The 23,714-nt window shown below is 45.4% G+C and overlaps 1 protein-coding gene across 6 annotated transcripts in view; it reads left to right on the top strand.

Annotated features, from left to right (window-relative positions):
- The window catches only part of POGZ (pogo transposable element derived with ZNF domain), a 1,205,269-nt gene that overhangs the window by 843,811 nt on the left and 337,744 nt on the right, over positions 1-23,714 (top strand). For all 6 annotated transcript variants that reach the window (XM_069650424.1, XM_069650460.1, XM_069650451.1 and 3 more), the window contains exon 10: positions 10,206-10,360. In XM_069650424.1, coding sequence (XP_069506525.1) covers positions 10,206-10,360 — 155 coding nt within the window. The remainder of the gene's footprint in view (positions 1-10,205; positions 10,361-23,714) is intronic.

Genomic DNA, 23,714 nt, shown 5'->3' with positions numbered 1-23,714 from the left:
GGTTCAGGTAAGTACAAATGTAACTCACCCTCCCGTTCCTCTTGGGACTTGGCAAGCCGTCAGATGGTCGTTGGGTGGGGGGGCCGGGGTGAGGTGTCATTTACCACTGCATCTTCTGGACCTCAGTGCCCAGGAGTTGAAGGTTCGAGTGTGCTCCCGGTCGGCCACAGATGCTGGTGCAATGTGTTCCAGTTGAAGAATGCAGCTCACTTGGTTGCAGGCCTCCTCTCCGCACATGACAATGTGGGAAACCCATTTCTGGCGACTGTCACAGTTGCAGTGCAACAGCAAGAGGACACAGTTGTCGCGGTCAGTCAGCCTCCTATCACGGGCCCTTTGGATGTTGGAGCACCAATATTTGGCAGATATGACCTCTGAAGGACCGGTCAGTCCCCAAGGTTCCGAGCCAAACGCAGAACCACAACGCTCCTATCGCTGTAGCCCAATTTTGTAGTTGGTCAGCCCACTGGATGGCCCAGGGATGCTTCTGAGGACTTCAATTGGCTTTGGCACTAGGAAACTGTGGGCCAGTTGTTCCCACCAGATCAGAGGGTCAAAGCACCGACAAAGGTCTTCTGGTATCAGTAGCTCGTCAGGGCTTCAGCAAGATTTGGTAGCCAGCCTCACCAGGGACTGTTCACAGGTCTTCCTACTGTCTTCACAGCTGCACATGATACTTGGCTTCTCTTCTGATCTGCTGGAATGGCTGTGGGACACCTTCTCTGAGCTCAGTCAGGTGAGTGTTCAGACTTGGCCCTCCAGTGGCAAGATCTGCCCGACACATGCAGACCAGCAGTGGTCCAATCAGGAGCCACTGTGGCTCTCATACAAGCATGCATACCAGACATTCAGGCAGCAGGATGTGGATTGAGACCAGACAGTCCCCACCCATTTCCTGGGACTCCACAACCAACCCCTGTAGGAGACTCAAAAGCCATGATTTTCCCGGGCTGACCATAAACTGATGTTCCTTGCCTGGCAGGTCAGGAAGAAGGCTGAAAGGCAAGATTGCCAAGGAACGAAACGAAAAACCTAGTGGCATGGCCATGTTTGGACACTAGCCACTGTTAGTAGCCAAACACAGTAAGGCTAATAAAAGGTACAGTAAAAAGTAAGAAAAAATAACTGTTGCCACCAGTTTGTCTTTTAGCACATCTTATGTAACCAGAAAATCCCTTTGCGTAGTCTAGTGTCATACAAAACAAAACCATTGCAGTGCATTGTAAGATGCTTGGTGCAATGATAAAAAGTTACCAAAAAGTAACAAAGTTAACTTACTAAGGGAAATGTAGTTTCCCAGTACTGACAGCCTGAATGACTAGTCAGTTTCCACATAACATATGAGCAAAAGCCTAGTTTGGTGCAGCTGAAGTCCGGTCAGTGTGAAAAACAAAAGCAACGCGTTTTGGGCTCTATCAAATATTGAGTGAAAGCTGCTAAAAAAAAGAAACCTGTCCTAACAGTGACCATAACATCAGCCAGAAGAATTGGCAACTGCATGCCTCATCATCTCAAGAAACATATTTTACCTTTCACAGGCGTACAATGGTTGTAAAAACAGTGCCTTCTTTCTCATTGTATTCTGATTTCCAACTAATCCAGGTGATAATTCTCTCTCTATTCCATCCTAAATCTCATTCTTCACCTGGAGAAGAAACAATTCACAATCTGGATATGGCTTAACCATTTAAGTTTTTACATGGAATGATCAAAGCCTTTTAGACACTCCAACCAGCTATTTATCTATTGTGCTCTTTCTTCAGCAATAAAGCCCAAAAGCATCAATCGTCAAATGGATTGTCATGCATTTCTAAACATTACAACATTAGGAGTTGAGGTTCAGTGGGTTCACCTTAACATGGCCAGGACAGCATTGATGTCTTTCAGAAGCATGTTTCGAATGGATTGTGTCCTCCCACGTATTCCTTACCTTCAGCTTTGCTGCTTCGGAAAAAAGTTTCTCTCTCTCCACCAGAGGGCGCTCCTCTCGAGATTGCGGCATCAATGTCCCATGGTGGCATCTGTCGAGCACCGATGTCATCCGCTGTTGAAATGCCTCGAACGCGCCTGTTGGCTTTAGTTCAGTTTTTCCGTTAGCTTCGCTTCGGATTGTTACAAACGGCGCTTCAGTCTTTGTGAAGAAAAATGTAATCTTCATTGAACCCTTCCACACCGAAGACCGGTTTTAAAAAATGTCTAAAATGTGGAAAGAAAATGTCCTTAACCGATCCACATAAGAATTGCCTCTGGTGTCTCAGTACCGACCACTGAATTGAAGACTGAGGTTCGTGCCAGTCGATGACCCATAAGGCCTTAAAAGAACACAGTGGTAAACTGGCGATGGGGGAGAGTTCATCGAAGTCTACTTCGAAGGGGAAAGACTTGGCCGTGTCTTTGGTAAAACATCATAAGAAATATAGATCGAGAAGTAAATCCGGGAAGTCTTCCTCTTCGTCCTCTAAAAAGACAAAGAAAAGATGGCACCAATCTCCCTCTCCCTTTTCTTCCTCGACGTCATCTGAGAAAGTGATGGAATGCCCTTCAAAGCATGACTCTCTGAGAAAATGGGAAGCCTTTAGAGTTTCCATGTTAAAGATTTTTGAGAATTAGGCCCAGTCATGAGAAACGTGACAGGGGAAGATCCAAAACAAGAAAGTCCAACGAAAACTTGTCGAGGGTGTCCAGGGACTCCTCCCAGTCACCTCATAAAAAAAACCTACCGGTGCATATATCGGAGGTAGAGGGAAACAAGATGGCGTCAAGCTATCATACGCCATTGAAGTCGACGCCATCGAAGTCTTCAAAGTCTCTCGAGTACAAGGCGTCGACAACTCCTTCTAAAAGGGTTATGTCGAGTACGCAGGTGGCATCTTCAAAGCCCCCTTCGATAGTGTTGATGGTTTCTACAAATCACTCGACGACTTCCTCGAGATCATCGAAGGCTACCTCGACAACATCAACGGTTGTTGTAACAGCATCAGTGCCATTGACGTTTTCGTCGACGCCCAAGCTTTTAACAAGGGAAAAACCTACATTACTATTAATCTATCCTCTATCCAAAATTCAGGATTTACAGGAATGCCTAACAGCAAGTGATCTGGACACCTCTCCAGAATACGAATTTGATAAACCAGACCCATCATAGCATGTTGATGTGGGCTACAGAAAACTAATGAATAGAGTCACTGAATTTATGGGACGGGGCAGAAATTCACCAGTCTATCAAGATGATGATATGACTGATATTCTATCAGGAACACCTCAGCAAGACCCCGTTCTACCATTTCATATTGCCTTGCAAAGGAGGGTTAATTCCGCATGGGAACACCCTGAAGCCATCCCGGCAATTAATAAAATGTTTGTATCCAAATATAGACTCTGTAATTCTGATCCAGAATACTTAAGCAAACATCCATCTCCATAAAGTCTGGGGACTGCATGTCAGCGGCAGCTGACCACATTCCAGAAGGTGAAGAATGTGATGGCTTTCTTGCCATAAAAGATGGAAAGGAGGCTTCGGGAGAATGCCCTCAATCAGGTTTGGACACAGCTGACAGTATCAGTAGGTCCATGGCAACTAGCACGGTGCTACGTAGATTTGCGTGGCTAAGAAAGTCTGGTTTTGCGCCGGATGTGCAATCCAGGCTTTTTAATATGCCTTTTGACGGCTCGAGGTTGTTTGGCAGCAAGGCGGATGAAAGTTTGGAGAAGCTACAGACCTCCAAAGCGGCGGCTACATCTCTGTGCCGTTATAAGACAACCTCAACAGCGCCCCTATACAGGCTCATCTTTCTGGAGGGGTCGTTCTTTTCGCTATTACTCCTCAATTGGAAGAGGAAGAGGAAGAGGACCGGCCAGTCAGAGAGGTCAAAGAAAATTGCTGCAGCTGCGGCAAAACCACTCTGAGGTTTTGATCCACAAGACCCCAGTGGGAGGCAGGATCTCACAGCATCTGGAAGAATGGTGGGGCATTACTTCAGATGCTTGGGCACTGGAAACAGTATCCCAGGGTTACTGCCTTCCGTTTCAAAAGAGACCTCAGAATCACCCACCGGGATACAACTGTCAAACATCCAGATCCGCTCCTGTTGCAGGAAGTCTTAACCCTGCTACAGAAAGGTGCAATAGAACCGGTATCTGTAGCAGAAAGGAACAAGGGTTGGTATTCCCCATATTTCCTCATGCCAAAGAAGGACGGAGGACTGAGACCCATCTTGGACTTGAGAAACTTGAACAAGTTACTAAGGAAGGACAAGTTCAAGATGGTAACACTTTCTCAGATCCTTCAGGCTCTCCAACTCCAGGATTGGTTGGTATCATTGGACCTTCAGGATGCTTACTTTCATGTGCCAATCCATCTCAAGCACAGAAAGTACCTAAGGTTTGCGATTGGCAATTCTCACTACCAGTTTCGAGTTCTGCCAGTCGGGTTAACTTCCGCCCCAAGAGTTTTCACCAAGTTGATGGCGGTGGTGGCAGCGAGGCTCAGGAGAGGGGGGGATTCAGGTCTACCCCTATCTGGACACGTTCCCCAGAACAAGCCCAGGATCATCTGTCCAAGACTTGCCACTTCCTTCACAAACTAGGGTTTTCCCTGAATTTAAAAAAGTCAAACGTTATACCATCACATAAACTCCAGTTTATTGGAGCAGCCCTGGATACGTGCTTGGGCAAAGCCTCGCCTCCCGAAGAGAGAGCTCACCACATTCTGCAGATGGTAACAAAATTTCAGAACGCCCAGTATCTACCGGCCTTCGATTTTCTCAGGTTGCTCGGTCTGATGACAACCTGCATTTCTCTGGTGCCAGAAGCCAGATTGAGAATGAGATCCCTTCAATGGGCTCTCAGAACTCAATGGTCCCAATTATCAGGGGAAATGTCAGATCTGTTGCAAGTTCCAGCCAAAGTAGCACAGGATCTACAATGGTGGGCTTGCAGACAACATAGCCTCAGAGGAGAATCTTTTTGGCAACCATGGCCGGAGAGAACAGTAGTGACGGACGCCTCCCTCACGGGATGGGGAGCCCATACCAACGATCTAACAATCAGCGGCCGTTGGTCTCTATCGGAGTCCAAACTACACATCAACCTATTGGAGCTGAGGGCGATCAGACTAGCGCTGAAGGCCTTCCTGCCCTCGGTACGGGGAAAGAATGTCCTGATAATGACGGACAACACGGTGGCCATGTACTACCTCAACAAAAGAGGAGTGGGGTCATTACCACTGTGCAGAGAGGCAATGCAGCTCTGGTTCTGGGCAATACAAGAAGGGATCTCTCTGTCGGCAATTCATCTAGCTGGAGAGCAAAACACAGCAGCGGACGCTCTGAGCAGGCAATGCACAGTCTCCCACGAGCGGGAACAAGCTCAGAAAGTCATTCAAGAGATCTTCAGCCTTTGGGGAACCCCTCAAGTGGATCTTTTTGCGACTGTTACCAACCGGAAGTACGAACTGTACTGCTCAAGGGAATTTCCTCCGAGAGGAGCTCTAGGGGATGCGTTTGTGGTGGATTGGGATTTTCCACTTCTGTATGCGTTCCCTCCAGTCCCTGTGATCCCTCAAGTAATCAGGAGGTTGAGAAAGTTCAGGAAAACCATGATCCTAATTACCCCGGATTGGGCCAGGAGAACGTGGTACCCGGACCTTCTGGACATGTCCATCTGCCCTCCAATACGTCTTCCAAGAAGAGAGGATCTTCTCTCACAAGAGGAAGGTCATGTTCTCCATCCGGAGGTCAACACACTCAACCTTAACGCATGGCTTCTGAGAGGTTGAGATATAAGTGTTAGGCAGAAACCTGTGAAGTTCCCTTAGGGACCACTGCAAAAAGTTTAAGGATACAGGTGTGAGCAGTAAACCCAATTGGTAGCAGTCTGTTCCACCCAGATTTACCTGGTAGCTGTGGCTGAGCAGTCAGACTTCTCTCAAGAAGAGTTAGGCAGTATATAGAGTATGCACAATAGGGCTCAAAATACAGTAGTACAAGCAAACACTGACCAGAGCTTTGGTATAAAAGTATATCATTATTTATTTAAAACACACTTGTAAAAATACACTGGCGGCACTAATATGTCAAGCAAGTTCAAACACAGTCACTAGAAATATATACACCTCCCTAATTATTTGACAAGTCTAGGTTAATACACCACTTCTTTAGCAAAACAGAGGTGAGCGCGTAACCATAGATGGCACGCCAATAATTATTCAAAAAGGGAGAGAAAAGGCAGAAATAGGGAAATCACACAGTACCAACACTTTTAAAGAACCACCGCAAGTCAAAGGCTGGGTCTACTGTAGAGCAAAAAGTTCATAGGCCAGTCCCACTCTTGGAGAGAGCAAGGCGGAATGTGCCCAAGATCACACAGTGGAAATGCACTAAAAGTCTTTGCAAGAGAGTCAAAAAGAGGTTGGATCAAGTTAGAAAGGTTAACGGGTCCGAGGCCACCCCAGGAGAGAGAGTCGAGGATTTACGGGACACCTTGGACAGTATGTTGCAAGGGAGACCAGGCGGGACACAGTACCTGAAATGGTGAGAAAGCTCCAGCGGGGGCAGTTGTTCCTGGCAGCGGGTGCAAGTCGGTGCTTCCTCCAGGGGAAGAGAAGATCTCGACGTGGAGGAAAGCTGGAGGTCGTTGCACTCTCAGGGAAGAAACCAGCCGCGGAGTTTCCCGGTTAAAAGGTACTACCCTTTTATTCTCGGTAGTGGTGAAGTGTGGCTATCCGGCCGCCGGGGTGCTTGGCACGGGCGATTTGACCACGAGACGATCCAGGAAGGCGAAAAAGGCGAACTGGTTGGTCCCACCAGCTAAAAGGGAAGAAGACTCTCCTGGAAGAAGATTTTGTCTGTCATCGGGAAAGTGGCGAGTTTCGTACAGCAGGGCTCCACCGGTGGTGTCGTCATTGTAGATGGCTCAGCTTCTCCGCTCTTCAGATTCTTTAGGTCCTATGGCGACCTCTGAAGTTCTAGTCCCCAAAGCCCTGCTTTTATGCAGCAAAACCCCCATTCATCAGCCTAGCTGTCAATCAAACATGCTAAGTGGTGAGCCGGGCGGCTCACCACTGGGCCAATCACAGAAGAGTGCGACTTGAGTTGCCAAGGCAACTCAGTCCAGGATGCCTATTCCCCCCCCCCCCCACACATCCTGTAGACCCAGACAGAGTGGCACCACTTTTGGAGGCTTCTGTGCAGAAGCCCGCCAAAAGTGTAACAAAGGGCTCGACTTGGGTTGGAGTTACAGAGGCGAACACAAACACCATTTTAAAACTGAGTCCTGGCAAAAAGACCCAACCGGGAAATAAATATAAAATAAATAACCCAGCGGTATCTTTAACATTGCACCAAAAAAGTGGTGCGTTTTAAAATGAATGGGAAAATCCCATAGGCAATATTCCGGTGAAATATTTAGCGTGGTAACCACTGCCACCAGCCAGAAACTCGACCAGGGGGGGGACTGGACAGTGCCCCCTTGAAAAACAGACCCAGGGGCAATCGAATTACCCCTACCAGTACTTCCACAATATGATGGTTTGTACTGCTTCTGTTTCCAATTTAAGACTAGTAAAGTCAATGGTGACTTTACATGCCCTGGGAGACAGTAGTCAGTCCCAGGGTATGGAGTCTATACTGGGGGGTCACTATGACACCCCTGTGTTACTGCACTGAGGGTGCTGTGTAACACACATACCAAAAACACATGAAGCCCTATTGAGTAAAAGACCCCATAGCCCATAAAACACATTACAAAGTCAAAGGACATCCTCAAATCATGTCTAATAGTTGGAGAAAAAGTGTCTCACTCTTAGCAGGAGAAAAAAATAAACCCCAAAAATCCAGCAAAGCTGCTGAGGGACTCACTAGGTTTGGGAAATAAGCCTTTACAGAGAATTCTCCCTAACAATAAGGATTGGGATCTTCCAGATGACATGATAGAGATTTTGCTTTCGGCCTGAAGGCCAGCAACCAAATCTCTGTATCGGTGTCATTGGAACAAGTTCAGTAACTGGTGCAGAGAAAAGAATGTGGACCCATTTCAATGTAATATCCCCATAATTGTATCTTTTCTATTACATTTAGCTAATATGGTGCTCCAGATTGGTACGATAAAGGGATACTTAGCAGCGCTATCCATTTTCAAGCGCTCTTCAGAGGAAGAATCTTAATTCAAAATACCTTTTTAATAATTCAATTCTTGAAAGGTCTAAATAATGTATTTCCACCAATACCTTTTCAGGTTCCAGTGTGGGATTTGAACTTTGTTCTGAAATTCCTCACATGCATTCCATTTGAGCCTTTACACTCTTGTCCGCTAAGGCTCCTTACTTTGAAAACAATACTACTTGTGGCATTGACATCAGCCCGCAAGGTAAGTGAGTTACAGGTGCTTTCTAGCGGTCCTCCTCATACCATCTTTTATAGAGACAAAGTAGTTCTTAGAGTTAAGCCATTTTTTTGCCAAAAATTGTTTCGGATTTTCATCTGTCACAAAAAATAACTTTGCCTACTTTTTACCCACCTCCTCACGCAAGTAAGGAAGAGGAGCGACTACATGGACTAGGCCCAAGAAGAGCTCTTAATTCCATATTTCAAGATTGGCAAAGATACGGCAGTGTGATCAACTTTTTGTGGGATACACTGGCTGCAAATTGGGACTTGCTATAACTACACAAACATTATCTAGATGGATAATTTTGGCTATAACAGAATGCTATAGATTGGCTGGGAAAGAACCACCAGATGGACTGAGAGCTCATTCAACCAGGGGCATGGCAACTTCAACAGCACTAAAGAGGGATGTCCCTGTACAAGATATTTGTGCAGCAGCCGCCACATGGTCATCCATGCATACCTTTATAAAACATTATGCCCTGGACTCGACTTTCTTCTCAAGGAAGTCAGTTTGCTAAATCTGTACCACATTCTGTACACGATTAGAAGAATTCTGTACTCCCACCTCCAAGGCGAAACTGCTTTGTGAGTCTATCTAAGATGAGGAATACGTGGGAGGACACAATCCATTTGAAGAACAAGTTACTTACCCACTGTAACGTTCTTTCGATTGGATGTTCCTTTCACGTATTCCTCATCGACCCTCCCAGCCGACCCCGCAGTACAGTTTACGTGAATTACACTCTAAATTCTTTTAAGGCTTGGGTCAAAAGAGGCACGCCATTAACTATAATCCATGGACTACAATATACGAAAAAACAGAACTTTTCCAACGGGTGCGCTCAAGGCATTTATAAAGCGGATGACGTTGGTGCCCGACGGATGCCGCCGAGGGACATCGACGCTGCGACCTCGAGGAGCGCCCTCTGGTGGGGAGAGAGAATTTTTTTTTCAGAAGCAGCAAAGCTGAAGGTAAGGAAATATCTAAAATGAGGAATACGTAGGAGGAACATCCAATCGAAAGAACGTTACAGTTGGTATGTAACTTGTTCTTCTCTCTGAATTGTCTAAAGTAGCTAATTGGGCTACCCCCTTTCCTTTTGCAAACTTTGCACATTGTCTCGGTAAGATGCGTCCTTTGGCCAGGAAGTGCTTTGCAACCTGTTAGCCTAAATTCATAAATGTTTATGCTGTCTTTGTATTTTGAAAACATGTTATTCTGCTTCCAACCATTTGATAAGGAGTGGAGTGCTGGATGAAAAGGAAGTTAAACATTGCCTTCATGGTGTTTTAGGCTCTTAGTCATTGCTATGTCACAACACCCAACCTGTTATCGGAAAGGAGCTTATACTGTGATACAAATGCCTCTGCAGAGTGGGAGGTGGGTGTGCGGTAGGGTTACTGCTCAGAGGTATGCATGTGATTATGGGACCTCTCGGTCAAGCACTTTCTTAATGTGACGGTCTTCAATGCTTTGCCGAGCAGGTGTAAAAAAGGCAGAGTAAGGACTAAGCCTGATTTACCATGACTATTGTTTTCATATTTCATCTGGCTGGGGTATACAAATGTGAGAGTGTTTTTATAAAATTATAAACTTTAATTCTACGATCTGATAGAATGCTACAGTCTGCAGTTTCCAAATGAGAGTGAATATTCCAAGAGGTAAAGGATCTAAAGAACCTAGTTCAGAATAACAATAATAGTTACATGCTACCTGTTTTGTCTTTTCCTGTTGGGTCAGTCGACCTCTTGCTCTGGACTTTGCTATGGGGTAATGTAATATGTCCTACAGCCTTTTTTCCTAATATTTTCCTTCAGGTTTATGAATCATATGAAGCACCATGTAGAGCTGGATCAGCAGAACGGAGAGGTAGATGGGCATACTATTTGCCAACACTGTTACCGGCAGTTCTCCACTCCATTCCAGCTACAATGTCACCTCGAAAGCGTACACAGCTCCTATGAATCCACCAGTAGGTACCCTCTTTGTTTTTTGGTCTCCTGTTATTATAATCCTCTCTAAACAGAGGTTCAGCATGTTGATGTTTAATTAAAAATCTGCATGAAACGATGATGGTAGCTAGTTTACATTCATCTTCATGGACACCTTGCATTAGGAGGGGGGGGGATAAGGCAGGGATGGACCCTTCTCTCCATCAAATCTGTTTCAGATAAACTGCAAAAGACTCTAGGGAGCGAATTAAGGGGCTGGCTCACTCATATAAGGATTGTGCTAGAAATTACAGCTCTGGTGTATTTGGTAATGAGACCATATTTGATGCAGCTTCTACTTTTGAAGGTGCTTCGAGCTGGTAGTGCAGCCACTAGAAACATTATTCAACTTCTAGAGACGGAAAGGGAATATTTGTAGCAGTGAACTAGAATTGTGTTTCAGTTAGCCAGATCCCTTTCAAAGTTCAAGGGATGGAGTATGGTAACTACAATCCTGCCTGCTAACCTCCCTGATTGGTAACTTAATTCAACAATTTAACAACTCCTATTGAAATTACTTCAAACAATGGGGTTAGAATGATTTTCATCAGCAGCATGGTTTGAAAAGGGGGAAATCAAAAAGCGTGACTTGTTGTGTGTCAACAGGTAACCTCGGGATGCACTCCTAGGGGATAAGGAACTCCCAAAAGTTTTTGGAAACGCAACATTGGGCAGACCCTTAAAGCATGGGGGAAATCATGCCAGATTGATCTATATGAATCCTTAGACTGCGATGCCATAGACATTAATAAATATTAAACAGTGTGTGTCGTCTGCTTAAACTTCAGTTGAGGTTTCCACACTGCTACAGATGTTTTGCAGATCCGTTGAGCCTAAAGACATGTTGGTAATGGTTAATCACTGACTGACTGATAACTAGGAAGGAATGTTGCTAAATGGGAGCGAATACACTGGCCTTATCTGCAACCAATTTTGATCTCTGCTTGTTTAAAAAATGATTTAAAGTTTTTACTGTATTTTTCAGCCTCATTCAGTGAGACTCCCATCATAGCTGCCGATATATTTTTCTACTCCACTTGTCCTTTTTTTCCTTTTATGTCTCATATTATTTTGGACATCCCTTGACAGTGTGTAACACACAACTACACAGGCCCCCATCTTCCATAAGACCTTTTTTGGTGCTTCGCTACTATTCTCCTTAAGATAAATAGTGGGACCTGGATCCATATGTTATTTTATACATGAGGGTTATACTGTGTGCTCACAGGCAGGCTGGTGGCTGTGTGATCAGATTTTTATATTGTTCATGATGCACTTGCATGTAACATTATTTTTACTGCAAGGTGGGCATTTTGACATTTTGCTGGGTTGGAATGGCTTCCTCTTTAAGCTCTCTCTGCACCCCACTGGCTTTATTGGTAGTCTTTTCCCATGTCCAGGTTAGTAGATTATCAAATATGGTCAAACATCTTTGTTGGCTATGTCAAGATCCTAGGAAAAGGCAGCTCAGTGCTTGGAACTGCTAGCGACTGTTTTAGGGTGCAGAGACCAAAATCCACATTCTCAACTTGTCTGATGTCATGATTGTCTTTGAGCTCGTTATTGAACATTAGATGATGTTCAGGCCAAAGTCTTTTTTCCCGTTGCGGTGGTCCCCTGTACATTTGGATAGTTGCTTTTGGCTCAATTTTCTTCCAGCCAGGTGTAATTCAAATCTTCTCTGGAAGAGCAACACTACTTTTTCTGCCGTGCCTTAAAGAGTACCCCCACAAGTGCATCATAGTGTCCTAAGGTGGATTTATCCTCTGTTAGCCATGTGGCTAGGCTGGTGTCAGCTGTACTTTGTACAAAACAGCCTCCACCATTTGGAATCCGTGTGTCTAGCGGTTGTCATTTTAGACCTACAACTCCAGGTACCTAAAATGGCTATGGTCCTTGTTAAGATGGATTTTTAGAATCTGGCCTGGTTGATAGATTTAAGGAGGCCCAAGTTAACGGGGAACTCAGAGGTTTGCCAAACCCAATCAAAATGGCAATGAAGAGCAGTCGAGGCTATTTTCAGGAGTGTGTGAGCACGGTTAGGGGCCCTCAATGAGTCCACACAATATCATGTACAATGATTCAATTTAGACAGATAAGTATAAAGCTAGTTATTTATTCTTGGCCTTTTACACACACTGAAAAAAACGAACCAGTGATATCACACAATTTCTGAGGCCTGTGGAGCTTCTTAGAATCGCATGGGTATCCAGTAATAATGTCCCCATACAAAATGTCCGCATACATAATGTTGCTGGGAAAAGTCATTGGCGACATATATGGTGACATGTATAGGGACGGGTTGCGGGGTGTCCACCGCATGTTCAATGTAATGTCTCTGCAAAAAAACACTGACTTTTTTGTCAGGGGACATTTTTGCTGAGACATTACATGGAACCATTGCATGCTGTGCATAGGCCGATAATCTAGGGGGGAGTTGCGGAGTAATGCATGACCTGCTTACGAAATTAAAAGGGACGTTGACTGGGTGTGTTTGTATTACTATCCCTTGTGGGATGTGTACTGTACCATGGTCCTTCACACGTCGAGGTCCTTCAGATTGTTTTTTTCCTCCATCGTAGTCTGTCGCCATTTGCAGAGTTCCTTGGCTAACAGCATTATTATTGAAGTTCCTCATTTTAAAATTAGTTGTTTGTGTCCGCTTCTTTCTCATCATTTTGACGATCATACTCATGCAGCTTTCGATTAACACCTCCATACCCGAAGCTTTCCACGACAGCTCGACCATCTGTGGCTATCTGTCTACACCAGGCCTCAGCCTGTTCTAGTCAGCAGAGTGTTTTTTTTTGTATATACTTCCGTCCTTTTTTCTCTGGGCCCTTGTCTACTCGGTCACCGGAAGACAAAACAAAAACCGGCGCCGAGCAACAAAACTACTAACACTATGCCGAAAAACAAGCACTGAAACCTAAATCTTCGCTGCATGGGCACAGTACGTTGAAACTCAAAACATACACGTTCCAATGGTTTCCAAGTCTTCGGGAAGCCCGTCGAAAATATCTAGTTTCCAGGCCCGTTGATAGAGCATCAAAACAGATGCAGTGCATGCCTTCCACTTGTTAGTCCATTTGCAGATGTGGTAGACCTAAACTGCGACTGTCCATAGAGGTGGGCATTATCTGAAGGATATGGTGCTTATTTGATCAATATGCCTGACATAGTTCAAGATATGGTACGACAAGTAAGGAATTAAGTGGAGAATCGGTCATTTTCATTGTCAATTAAAATAAGGAAAATATCTCCATTATCAGAAGCTTTACATTCTCGAGGGAAAGATCCTTCTGATCCCTTTCAATTTCATGATGTCCCCAGCTCAAGCCTTTGGAATAGAGAGCGGTTTGAAAGAACCATGAACAAGATCTCATGTTTTGTGGATTTTATGAATAAACATGCTGACCAATATACAGGCTCACAAGAGGGGGCACTTCTTGCTAAAACCCAAAGGTTGCACTCGGCACCCCCTAACACTGCTGCACAGATTGACCCACAACCACCTGAAGACCAAGGTTTATCAGATGATATTTACATTGTTGATGACCAACACAGTGATCTGTATTCTCAAGATGACTGCTATGCTATGATGACAACGATCCAGAGATCTGTCTTACATCACATGAGGACCAGGATCAGCCCATTGCTGATTCTCCAATACATGATCAGTACAATGTAATGATTTACTCATTAAAGTGGCAGAATATTTTAAAATTGAAACTCAGGAAGCCCTGGAAAACACTGGGCCTCATTACGATACTGGTGGTAGCCATGCCGGTATAATTCTTTTTCCAGCGCCCAGGAATGGGCAATTACCGGGTCATTACGGCCCACCAGACCCGGTAATTGCCCATTCCTGGGCGCCGGAAAAAAATGCTCACCTTTCCCATTTAAGCCCCATCTTGAATGGTGCCGGTGCATCCGACATGCTCTGCTCGTGGGTGCCGGTACGCCCGCAATGCCAGAACTGGCGGGCGGGAAGGCACCTGCGAGCAGAACTCGTAGTTTGCTGTTCCGGTAACAATGATACCTGTACCGTTGTTACCGGACCAGCAAACTTGTTACTGCCTTTGTGGGTGATATTTTGGGTGACACAAAAATCGGTAACCCAGTTTATTCCATTGCTACTATAGGTTGAAAGACTCATTCAGCCCTCTTTACGGACTCCCTCCTTAATCGGAGCTGTAAATCCAAGAGTAGAGAAAACATTTAAACGTACAAACAGATCACCTCTATATCAGCGGACAATGTTTTGCGCCCTGGACCCCATTCCAGCACCCCCACGGCAAGGGCAGAGGGCAGGAGCCCTCCCCCCCCCCCTGCAGAAGCCACATCTCAGACACCACCGCTGCCTACGAGCTACGAATGCACAAGGTGCAGGGCTCGCCTGACCTTGTCCTTTCATTGTGCCTGACCTGGGCATGCCGGGCGCATTACGGCGCCATAACGAGGCTGAGCCTCGCTAACCGCAGCAATATCTGAATTGTACATCCGCCGGCAGGCGGATACGCCGCCGCATCCGAAGGCCATACAAAGGCCCTGTTTTGCGCCCTGGACCCCATTCCAGCACCCCCACGGCAAGGGCAGAGGGCAGGAGCCCCCCCCCCCCGCAGAAGCCACATCTCAGACACCACCGCCGCCTACGAGCTACGAATGCACAAGGTGCAGGGCTCGCCTGACCTTGTCCTTTCATTGTGCCTGACCTGGGCATGCCGGGCGCATTACGGCGCCATAACGAGGCTGAGCCTCGCTAACCGCGGCAATATCTGAATTGTACATCCGCCGGCAGGCGGATACGCCGGCGCATCCGAAGGCCATACAAAGGCCCTGTTTTGCGCCCTGTTCGGCGCTTCGGAGGCGCGGCGCGGCCTACCCCCTTGACCCTCCCTCCCGAAGATATCCTGCAAGGAACCCTGCCTTCTGCAAGGACGGACCCACACAACCACGGTAAGCCCGAGGGCTCTTTTCCGGCACCTCTAGCTGGAACCCAGAAAACTGCACGCTTTAGACTTATTTGGCACTCTCTAACAAAGGCCCCTATGCAACCCCTGTTGTACTTCGGTAGTTGGGCTGTTTAACCCCTTCCCTCTACCTTGCAGCTCTATTGCACAAGGTTAACCTGACATCAGACCTCACCTGATTTTGTGACTCAATTCGTGTTGTGCCTTATAGTCGCCAATAGACTACAATTGACCATTGCCTTAATTTGTGCTGCTGCAGATAGTACTTCACCTGACTTGTGCCCCTGCCCTATGGTTGTCATTAGGTATAACACTGCCCTAGCCACTTTAAATACTTCAATGTGCTTCTAGTCGCCCTGACACACTTAGGTGACACACTACCTAGCTAGCCTTCTACACTTGCCTATTTTGCCACCGCTTTGCCCACATAGAACCTAGCCTGGTTCTCGCCTAGATCACCTAACTGCCAATATACAGGTCTCTTTACAGACTGCTCAGACCTCTCTGGCACCGAACCACTAGCTACACGCCCTTGCATGCAACCTAGTCCACGCCCTTAGTTTGAACCTGGACTTGCCCACCCTCTCATCCCTGTCCACTACCAGAATGAAAATCACCCATTACCAATCTCTACACATTGCTCTGAGCCTCCTTACCACCATGGCATTCGCAACCGCGGACTCACACCCTGCTAAAGACAGAAACATGAGACTGAGGGCAAGACTGTCCTGTCTTCATGAACCATCTTCCTACCACAATCACAGAGGATATATCGATCTAGCAAACAAACGCTCGCAATACCCCAAACCTACCACCCTTCGCCCTGTTCCTATATCTACTAACCAGCCACCGTCACAAAGAGTTGCCCCCACTAAAAATAAACAACCCCCCTCGACTCAACCAACTAGTACCTTATCAATAATTGGATCTCTCATTAATGCAAGATCCATGGTCGCCCATGCTACTGAGATCTCGGACACCCTAACTAATGAAAACTTAGACCTATTAGTCATAACCGAAACATGGCTCCATGACGCGGCTGGCCCTGCCATCATGCTAGCTATACCAGACGGCTACCAACTACTAAGAGTCGATAGACCCAACACTAAAGGTGGCGGCCTAGCCATCATTCATAAAGCTACCTTACCTATCAAACTAGCTACTACCCTGATATTCTCATCTTGTGAACTCCTTATTGCCAAATTGCACCTCTCTTGCAACCGGACTCTCACCTTGCATGTTATCTACAGACCTCCTGGACCATTGGGAACCTTTGAAGACGACATAACCAGTATCATAACCAACAATACTAAAGACCATGCTCAAATACTATTACTGGGAGACTTTAACCTGGGCTTTAATGACAGCAACGACAAACATGCCCTATCTGTCGCCTCACTCCTGAATGACTACGCCCTATCTCAAAAAGTCTCCTCTCCTACTCATGCCAAAGGTAGAACCCTAGACTGGGTTGCTGATCGGAACTGTAACATCAGCATTACCAACATAATACCACAATCCTGGACTGACCACCACTTAATTGTATTCAATGCCTCACTAGACCTTATCCGGCCCAAACCTATACTCATGGCCCCGCCACTTCCCACCAGAAGTAAAAAAGACATCACATCAGAACAACTCCTACCCCACCTTCTCCCTACTCTCAATAACTTAGACAACATCACAGACCCTACGTCGCTTGTAGAAGCTTACAACAGCTCTATGATCAAGGCACTTGACTCGATTGCCCCTACCAAGCTGCGCAAAAGCAAACAACTCTGTCACCTTAACAACTGGTTCACGCCATACCTGAAAGACCTTAGAATCCAAAAAAGAAAGTTGCAGTCTATCTGGCAACACTCACCCACTGAGGAGAACAAAACCAAATTAGCCACCCTCGCCAAACAGTATAAAAAGGAAATCATAAGTACTAAAAGAAACACCTTCAATGACAGAATCTCCAAAGCCAAATCAGACACTAAGGAGCTATTTTCCATCCTCCGTGAAATGGAAACACCCATAACCCCACCTGACAACATTCCTAAAAACAAGCTCTGGTGCACTAATATACAAAATGCCCTGGCGGGTAAAATCAGCTTGCTCCAATCTAAAATTGCTAACAAAAAAGCTTCCTTGCTCCTGCCTACAGAACCCATATTGCAACAACCTCAGCTCCTCCCAAACCAATCTAACACCCCTCACCCATTTAGCTTCAGAAAAATATCCATATTGGAGACAGAAAAAATCATACTATCTCTAAAACCCTCCAACTGTAAAGGTGACAACTGTCCAGCCCAAATTATAAAAGATGCAGCTCGAGACCTAGCACCCTTCATTTCGAAACTCATTAATGCATCCTTTAAGTCTAATCTAGTACCTAACAACCTCAAACAATCCTGGGTGCTTCCCTTGCTAAAAAAACAAACACTTGACCCTGCTATGCCAACTAACTACAGACCCATCACTACTGTCCCTTTCTTACTTAAAATTATAGACAGAGTAGCATACCTGCAAATCCAGGACTACTTAGAAACTAACAATTTACTAGGATCACGGAAATCTGGCTTCCGTCCCCTTCATGGCACTGAAACAGCCTTGATTGACCTCAAGACCCAAATTGACGAGTTGAAGGACAATGGTAAAACAGCGATGCTACTCCTCCTTGACCTATCTGCGGCCTTCGACTTGGTAGATCATGCAGTCTTATGCAATCACCTAAGCTCAGCCGCTCATTTCTCAAGTGATGCCATAACCTGGGTACAATCCTTCCCTGCAAACCGGACAATGAGAGTCTTCTCCCCCTCAGCAGCTGCTGATCCCATACAAGTTTCATGCGGTGTCCCCCAAGGATCATGTGTTTCTCCGACGATGTATAACATCTTTACTAAGCCCCTGTTTGATAAGATGGACAGACTGGGTGTTGTCTACACTAATTACGCAGATGACACTCAGATTCTAATCCCCCTTTCGGGTAACTTCTTGGAAGACACGGACTTAGTAAATAAGATATATCTCCTCATTCAGGCTTGGATGGCATCCCATGGCCTCTGCCTGAACGACGACAAGACTGAGCTACTGATCATTGGCTCAGCGTTGGCTATCAAAAAACTTGACCCTAACTATGCCTCATTTAACATCGACAATAACGTCATCAAAGTGATGCCTGCAGTCAAAACCCTCGGGGTTTATCTTGACTCAACGCTCACCTTCAAAAAACAAACAAACTCTCTAGCATCCTCCACGGCATATACTTGCAAATTGATCCGAGCATGTAGACCTTTTCTAACTGAGACTAGCTGCATCACATTAGCCAATGCTCTCATCATATCCAAGCTGGATTACTGCAATGCCCTCTATGCAGGCTCTAACAAGTATATCCTTGACAAACTACAAACTCTCCAAAATAACGCTATCAGAGTAGCTTTAAATATTCCTAACAGAGCCCACATCTCCACCTTTAGGAAAAATATCCATTGGCTAAAAATCAAAGACAGGATCACCCTCAAAATACTCTCCCTCACATCCAAATGCCTTAACAACATTGCCCCCCCCCCCCATCTGGCCAATAGAATCCACAGGAGAACCTCAAACCGTCCCACTAGACTGACCAACGCCTTCACCTTAGTGATGCCTAGATACAAAAAGAGTACAGCCGGCGGCTCTAGTTTCCCAATCATAGCTGCGCAAACTTGGAACAAACTCCCTTTGGATCTCAGAATGGACCAACCTTACTCTAGTTTCAGGCGAAAAGTCCTCACTTGGATCCATGCCAATGACACTTAGCTTGACCTTCCCCTCCCACATAGACACTAGACGTCTGCAACCAGCTGAATGACATCCGATCAACTAGACTGAACCGTAGTTCCGCAATTTTTCTTCTTTTCCTTCTGCTTTCCTTCTATACTTACCTTTGATCTAACGTGAACTGTATAAACTGCACTTTTCTTGATTTAACTGCGAACTGCATAAATTGTATTTCTCCTGTAACTAAGTTCTTAAGTAATCTTGTACTGTTTGCGCCCAGCTACCCCTTCGGGTTTGGTTCTGCGCTATACCAAATAAACAAACAAACAATTTAAGCCAGACTCCTTGGTTGTTACAACCACAAGGAAAAGGGCTGGAATCCCATTAGCATCTGCAGAGGCACCTCCTGAGAAGGAGAGCTAGAAACTATATACCCTAGACAGGAAAATGTCCACATCAGCAGCGTATCAAACACGCATTGCAAATAATACAACCTTATTAGCTAGTTATGACAGTCATCTATGAGATACTGTACTTATAATTATGATTGGTAATTTATGACGTGCTTAATACCGAAGAAGTTTCTAAGCGCAGACCCGGGATTCGGACCTGTGTTGCTCTGCGTTGCTTCCAAGTTCAGCACGTTGCCACTGAGCTGTACTACTTGTGCCTTTTACCGGGGTACAGTTGCTGAAACCTTGAAGTCCCAATTTGAAAAAAGTGTCTGAGGGCAAACAGATTGTCAACTGCAACCTTTTGAACAACATAGATGCATCATTGCTGAGAGGACACTCTTAAAGCATCACTCTTGGTTAGGGGGTGTCATGGTATTGATTTTTTTACGGTATGTTAACCTTCTAATGAAAATACGGTATATCGTGGTTATCGCAGTATTGCACACACATGCTTAAACTTTGACTTACATTTTATATTGCTAGGAAAAGTGACCCAAATGTAGTAAAAATAGAACCTTTGCAGAAGTTTATATACCTATTACCGAAGGACGAGGATCTGAAGAACAATGCAGCGTGCACTAGTACCTATTAATGATATACTTTCATTGTGCATGCCCTGTTCAGTGCTTGTTCAGTGATCTGCTGTGGTGATTCAACAAAGGTTAACATGTAATAATGGCTATTTTCTCAATGCTGTGCAGTGAGATCAGTCCATGTGATTACAATACCTGTCTTGTTCAGTCATTCCTAGGGGAGCTTATATGACTTAACGAACCGTCTTTAAATGTTTTTTGGGAGCCACCGTTTTTACATGCTCCCAAGGGTGTGTCACTAAATTACAAGCAGATTTTTTTCGTACTACATTCTCCCATAGGGCTCTGACTGACACCCTATTGGTCTGAGTCCACCAAGCTTAAAGCTACAAAAATAAAGTTATCAGATACACTGTCACATTTTTTGCAAAGGCTGCCTTTATTTATTTGCGCATATGTTATCTGTGCAGTACCCCGCTCTCACAGACTTGTACTCTTCTTAAAAGGCTCTGAACCACCACTGCAACAAAAGTAAGAACTCTCTCTTTGCGATGTTAAGTTCTGGATTTTGTCAATGAGGTGTGTAATTCAATTTCAGGCACTGGTGATACCACTCTGAATTGGAGCTTTCCTCCTGGCAATCAACCGATCATCTCAAAGGGGGTCAATGTAGTGAACATGCAGAACAAGAACCATTGGTGCCAACTTTCGATTTTTACTACAGGAGCAGTAATCCCCCTGCTGCTGAATATAAGCATGAAAGCAAACGAATTGAGGGAGCCTGACTCCTACCCAATGGCGTCACTAGGGTTGGTGGCACCCGGTGCGACACTGTTGTTGTCACCCCCCCAGTGGGTGACACCATGAGTTACTGCAACTCTAGTGACGCCACTGCAGGTACTTGTTATATTATAAATAACGAAACCTGCAGGTTCTGCCTAGATGTTTCCCCTCATCCCACATTTCTTTTTTTAAATTTCATAGCATTTTCACGTTGCTTCTAAACCTATTGTTTACGTACCAGTTCATCTCATTTGTGTGTATTAATTGATTGAAGCCAAAATTAGCACATTCTTATTGTTATGCACACACAGCCATTCACGTGTGTGTGTGAGCGACAGAATATGTATGCACTGTGTACCGTAAATGTGGATATGTGCTCAGTGTTAGACACCACCGGAGAACAGCTGTAGGAGGCTGGGCAGTTGGGTTCTAACTTCCAACCATCCCCAACCCTGGTCCCTACTCTGTCATTCTAGAATTCATTTTCCTGGAACGATAGCTCAGTGACTGATATGCAAATGGATATTTCCAATCTGTGAAAGGTACAGTGAGCAAAAAGTGTGTGCTGCAAAGTCTCATCTCGGAACGGGTTATCATGCCATGTTCTTTCTGGAGAGGAGCGCCTGCTACCTTTTTTGAAATGCTCAGTGACTTGCGTGCCTGCTGCAGAAGCGTGAGTTAAATATGTGCCCAAGAGTTTCGAATCCTATCGGTGCAGAACGCTGCATTTCGTTTTTCAGTGGTTGTTGAGATGACGACTCTTGAGTTGGGTTAGCCGAAGTGAAACAAAACATGTGTTTTAGCACCAAATTATTAGTTGGTGGCGTGTGACTAAATTTCCAATATTATAATCTGGACTGAAAAAGCCCAGCGGTCCTCTGCATAGCTGTAATGTATTGCTTTGGGGAACCCCTTCAGTGCTGCAGCTCTGCCCATAGCATTGAGCATCGATCATTCTCTGTTTCTCCCAGCAGTATTAACACAAAAGCCTTACATGGTGGAACAACAGAGAGGCCATGCCATTTGCACAGGATCACACAATGTCCAAGTGCGGAAGGTGGGATTAGGACCCGGATCTCATGGATCCACATTTGGTAACAATAACATAGCCGCTGAAGCATACCTCTTCCTTATCACCTCTTGCATTATGCATATTTCAATTGAATACAGACTTGCACGCAGCCAGTAAAGAAGGCTCTGGGGGCTATTCCATCTACCCTGGACACAAGCGTGAAACCGCAAAGATACAGAATTACTATATTTTAAGTGTGCTGGATAATAGTAACGCCTGTTATTGACAGCGCTACAAAGCCACATTCTACTGGGAGGTGCTACGTGAAATATAGGTTATTATTGTAAATAAGGCAAACCTCGACCAAGATGAAATGGTCACAATAAAATAACGTGAGACTTTTAATATGAACAACAGCCCCTTTATTTTCCATAAGCAACCACCTTGTTAAATTCATGTATGAATTAAATGCTTTCAGTGGACTTTGTACACTTACTTGGAACAGGGTTGCGGTATCTTTTCCTTCCACCTTTTAGTTGGCAAGTTTTAAAATATAGTCCTTCTCGGGTCCTGAACCTTCGGACCGTCCTGCTTGGGGGTCCTGTTGGTACTTCAGAACTGTCCTGCAGGAATCCTAGCCCACTTTCTCCAGTCAGCTTTCACTGGTGAATGGGGGCTGCTGGAAAAACGTACCCTTCAATGGGGGTCAAAGCGTGTGTGGGCTGCTGAAAGTGGAGTAGAAGCACACAGGGCTTTCGTCTTTGTGTTTAGATTTTTGTATAGTGCTTGCCCCCAGGCGTCCAAGCACTTTCTGGCTTTGGCTTGTGCCATTTGTCATGTGAGCCAGGCGAGGTGGAGTTATCTATCAAGCGCATAGTGCTATAATGTCTAGCTTTCATTGAGAGAGTAAACCCACAACTTGCTCTACCAGTCTGGAAAGTTGGAAACCTACAACAAAAGGGCCTTGGGGAATGGTTGCAAGTACAGGGTGCTGCTTTACGTTGCTGCTTTACGTTGCTCCTGGAATGGGGGCAGTTTATTCCCTTTGTGTCAAAAAGACAGTCTGAATAAAGATGCTTTTCTTTCAATTGCAGCCTCTAGAATGGGTTGAGGCGGAGGTATTTTCGTTTATTTGGAAATGCTGGGTAATGATGGTCGGTGCTACCTACAACTAGGCTGGTTCAACCGTGATGTGGCGCTTAATTTACCTGTACATAATGCACCTGGAATTGTGTATAAACTGCATGCACATGGTGACTGGGCATAGTGTGGCAAAGCGTTAATAAGGGTGAGCAAGCATGCACCCTTTTCTCATGAGCGGAACACGTTATGTGCAAAAATCCTAAGTGAGCAACGCTTAAAATGGGAAATGCAGAAAAGCATTGGAGTATAAACCACATATTTATGCAAGGTGTTTTTAAATCATTCTTACTGGGTTATTCTGCAGCGTTGCCCTTTTCTGTTCCTGGAGCTGCGCAGCCCTAAAATGAAACTTAGCAGCAGGGCTTGGCACTGATAAAGTGATAAGAAGCCAGCAATAAAGCCATGGGGACGTTAACTATGTGATTGAAATAGGAGATCACCTCCCCCGTGGCGTGTTGTTGCTTCTTCACTTCACCGCTGCTGTGCCAGCCCAGAACAACTTAGCAGCTCCTGCAAGTGTCAGTGTCTGGGACACACAGTCGAGGCAGCAGGGATGTTTATCCATTACCATCTCCATTACACACTCCTTGCACAGAGGCGAGGGGGGGGGGCGCAATCAGAGCTTGCCACAAACATCAGAGCACTGCCCTGCTCATTTTTCAAGTGCGCATTTTTTCCTTCAGTATTCTACA

This window comes from Ambystoma mexicanum, chromosome 1p (genome assembly GCF_040938575.1).
Source record: "Ambystoma mexicanum isolate Mex_15411 chromosome 1p, UKY_AmexF1_1, whole genome shotgun sequence".
NCBI classification, from domain to species: Eukaryota; Metazoa; Chordata; class Amphibia; order Caudata; family Ambystomatidae; genus Ambystoma; species Ambystoma mexicanum.
The sequence above is the reverse complement of the archived record's forward strand: the minus strand, read 5'-3'. Positions and strand labels throughout refer to the sequence as shown.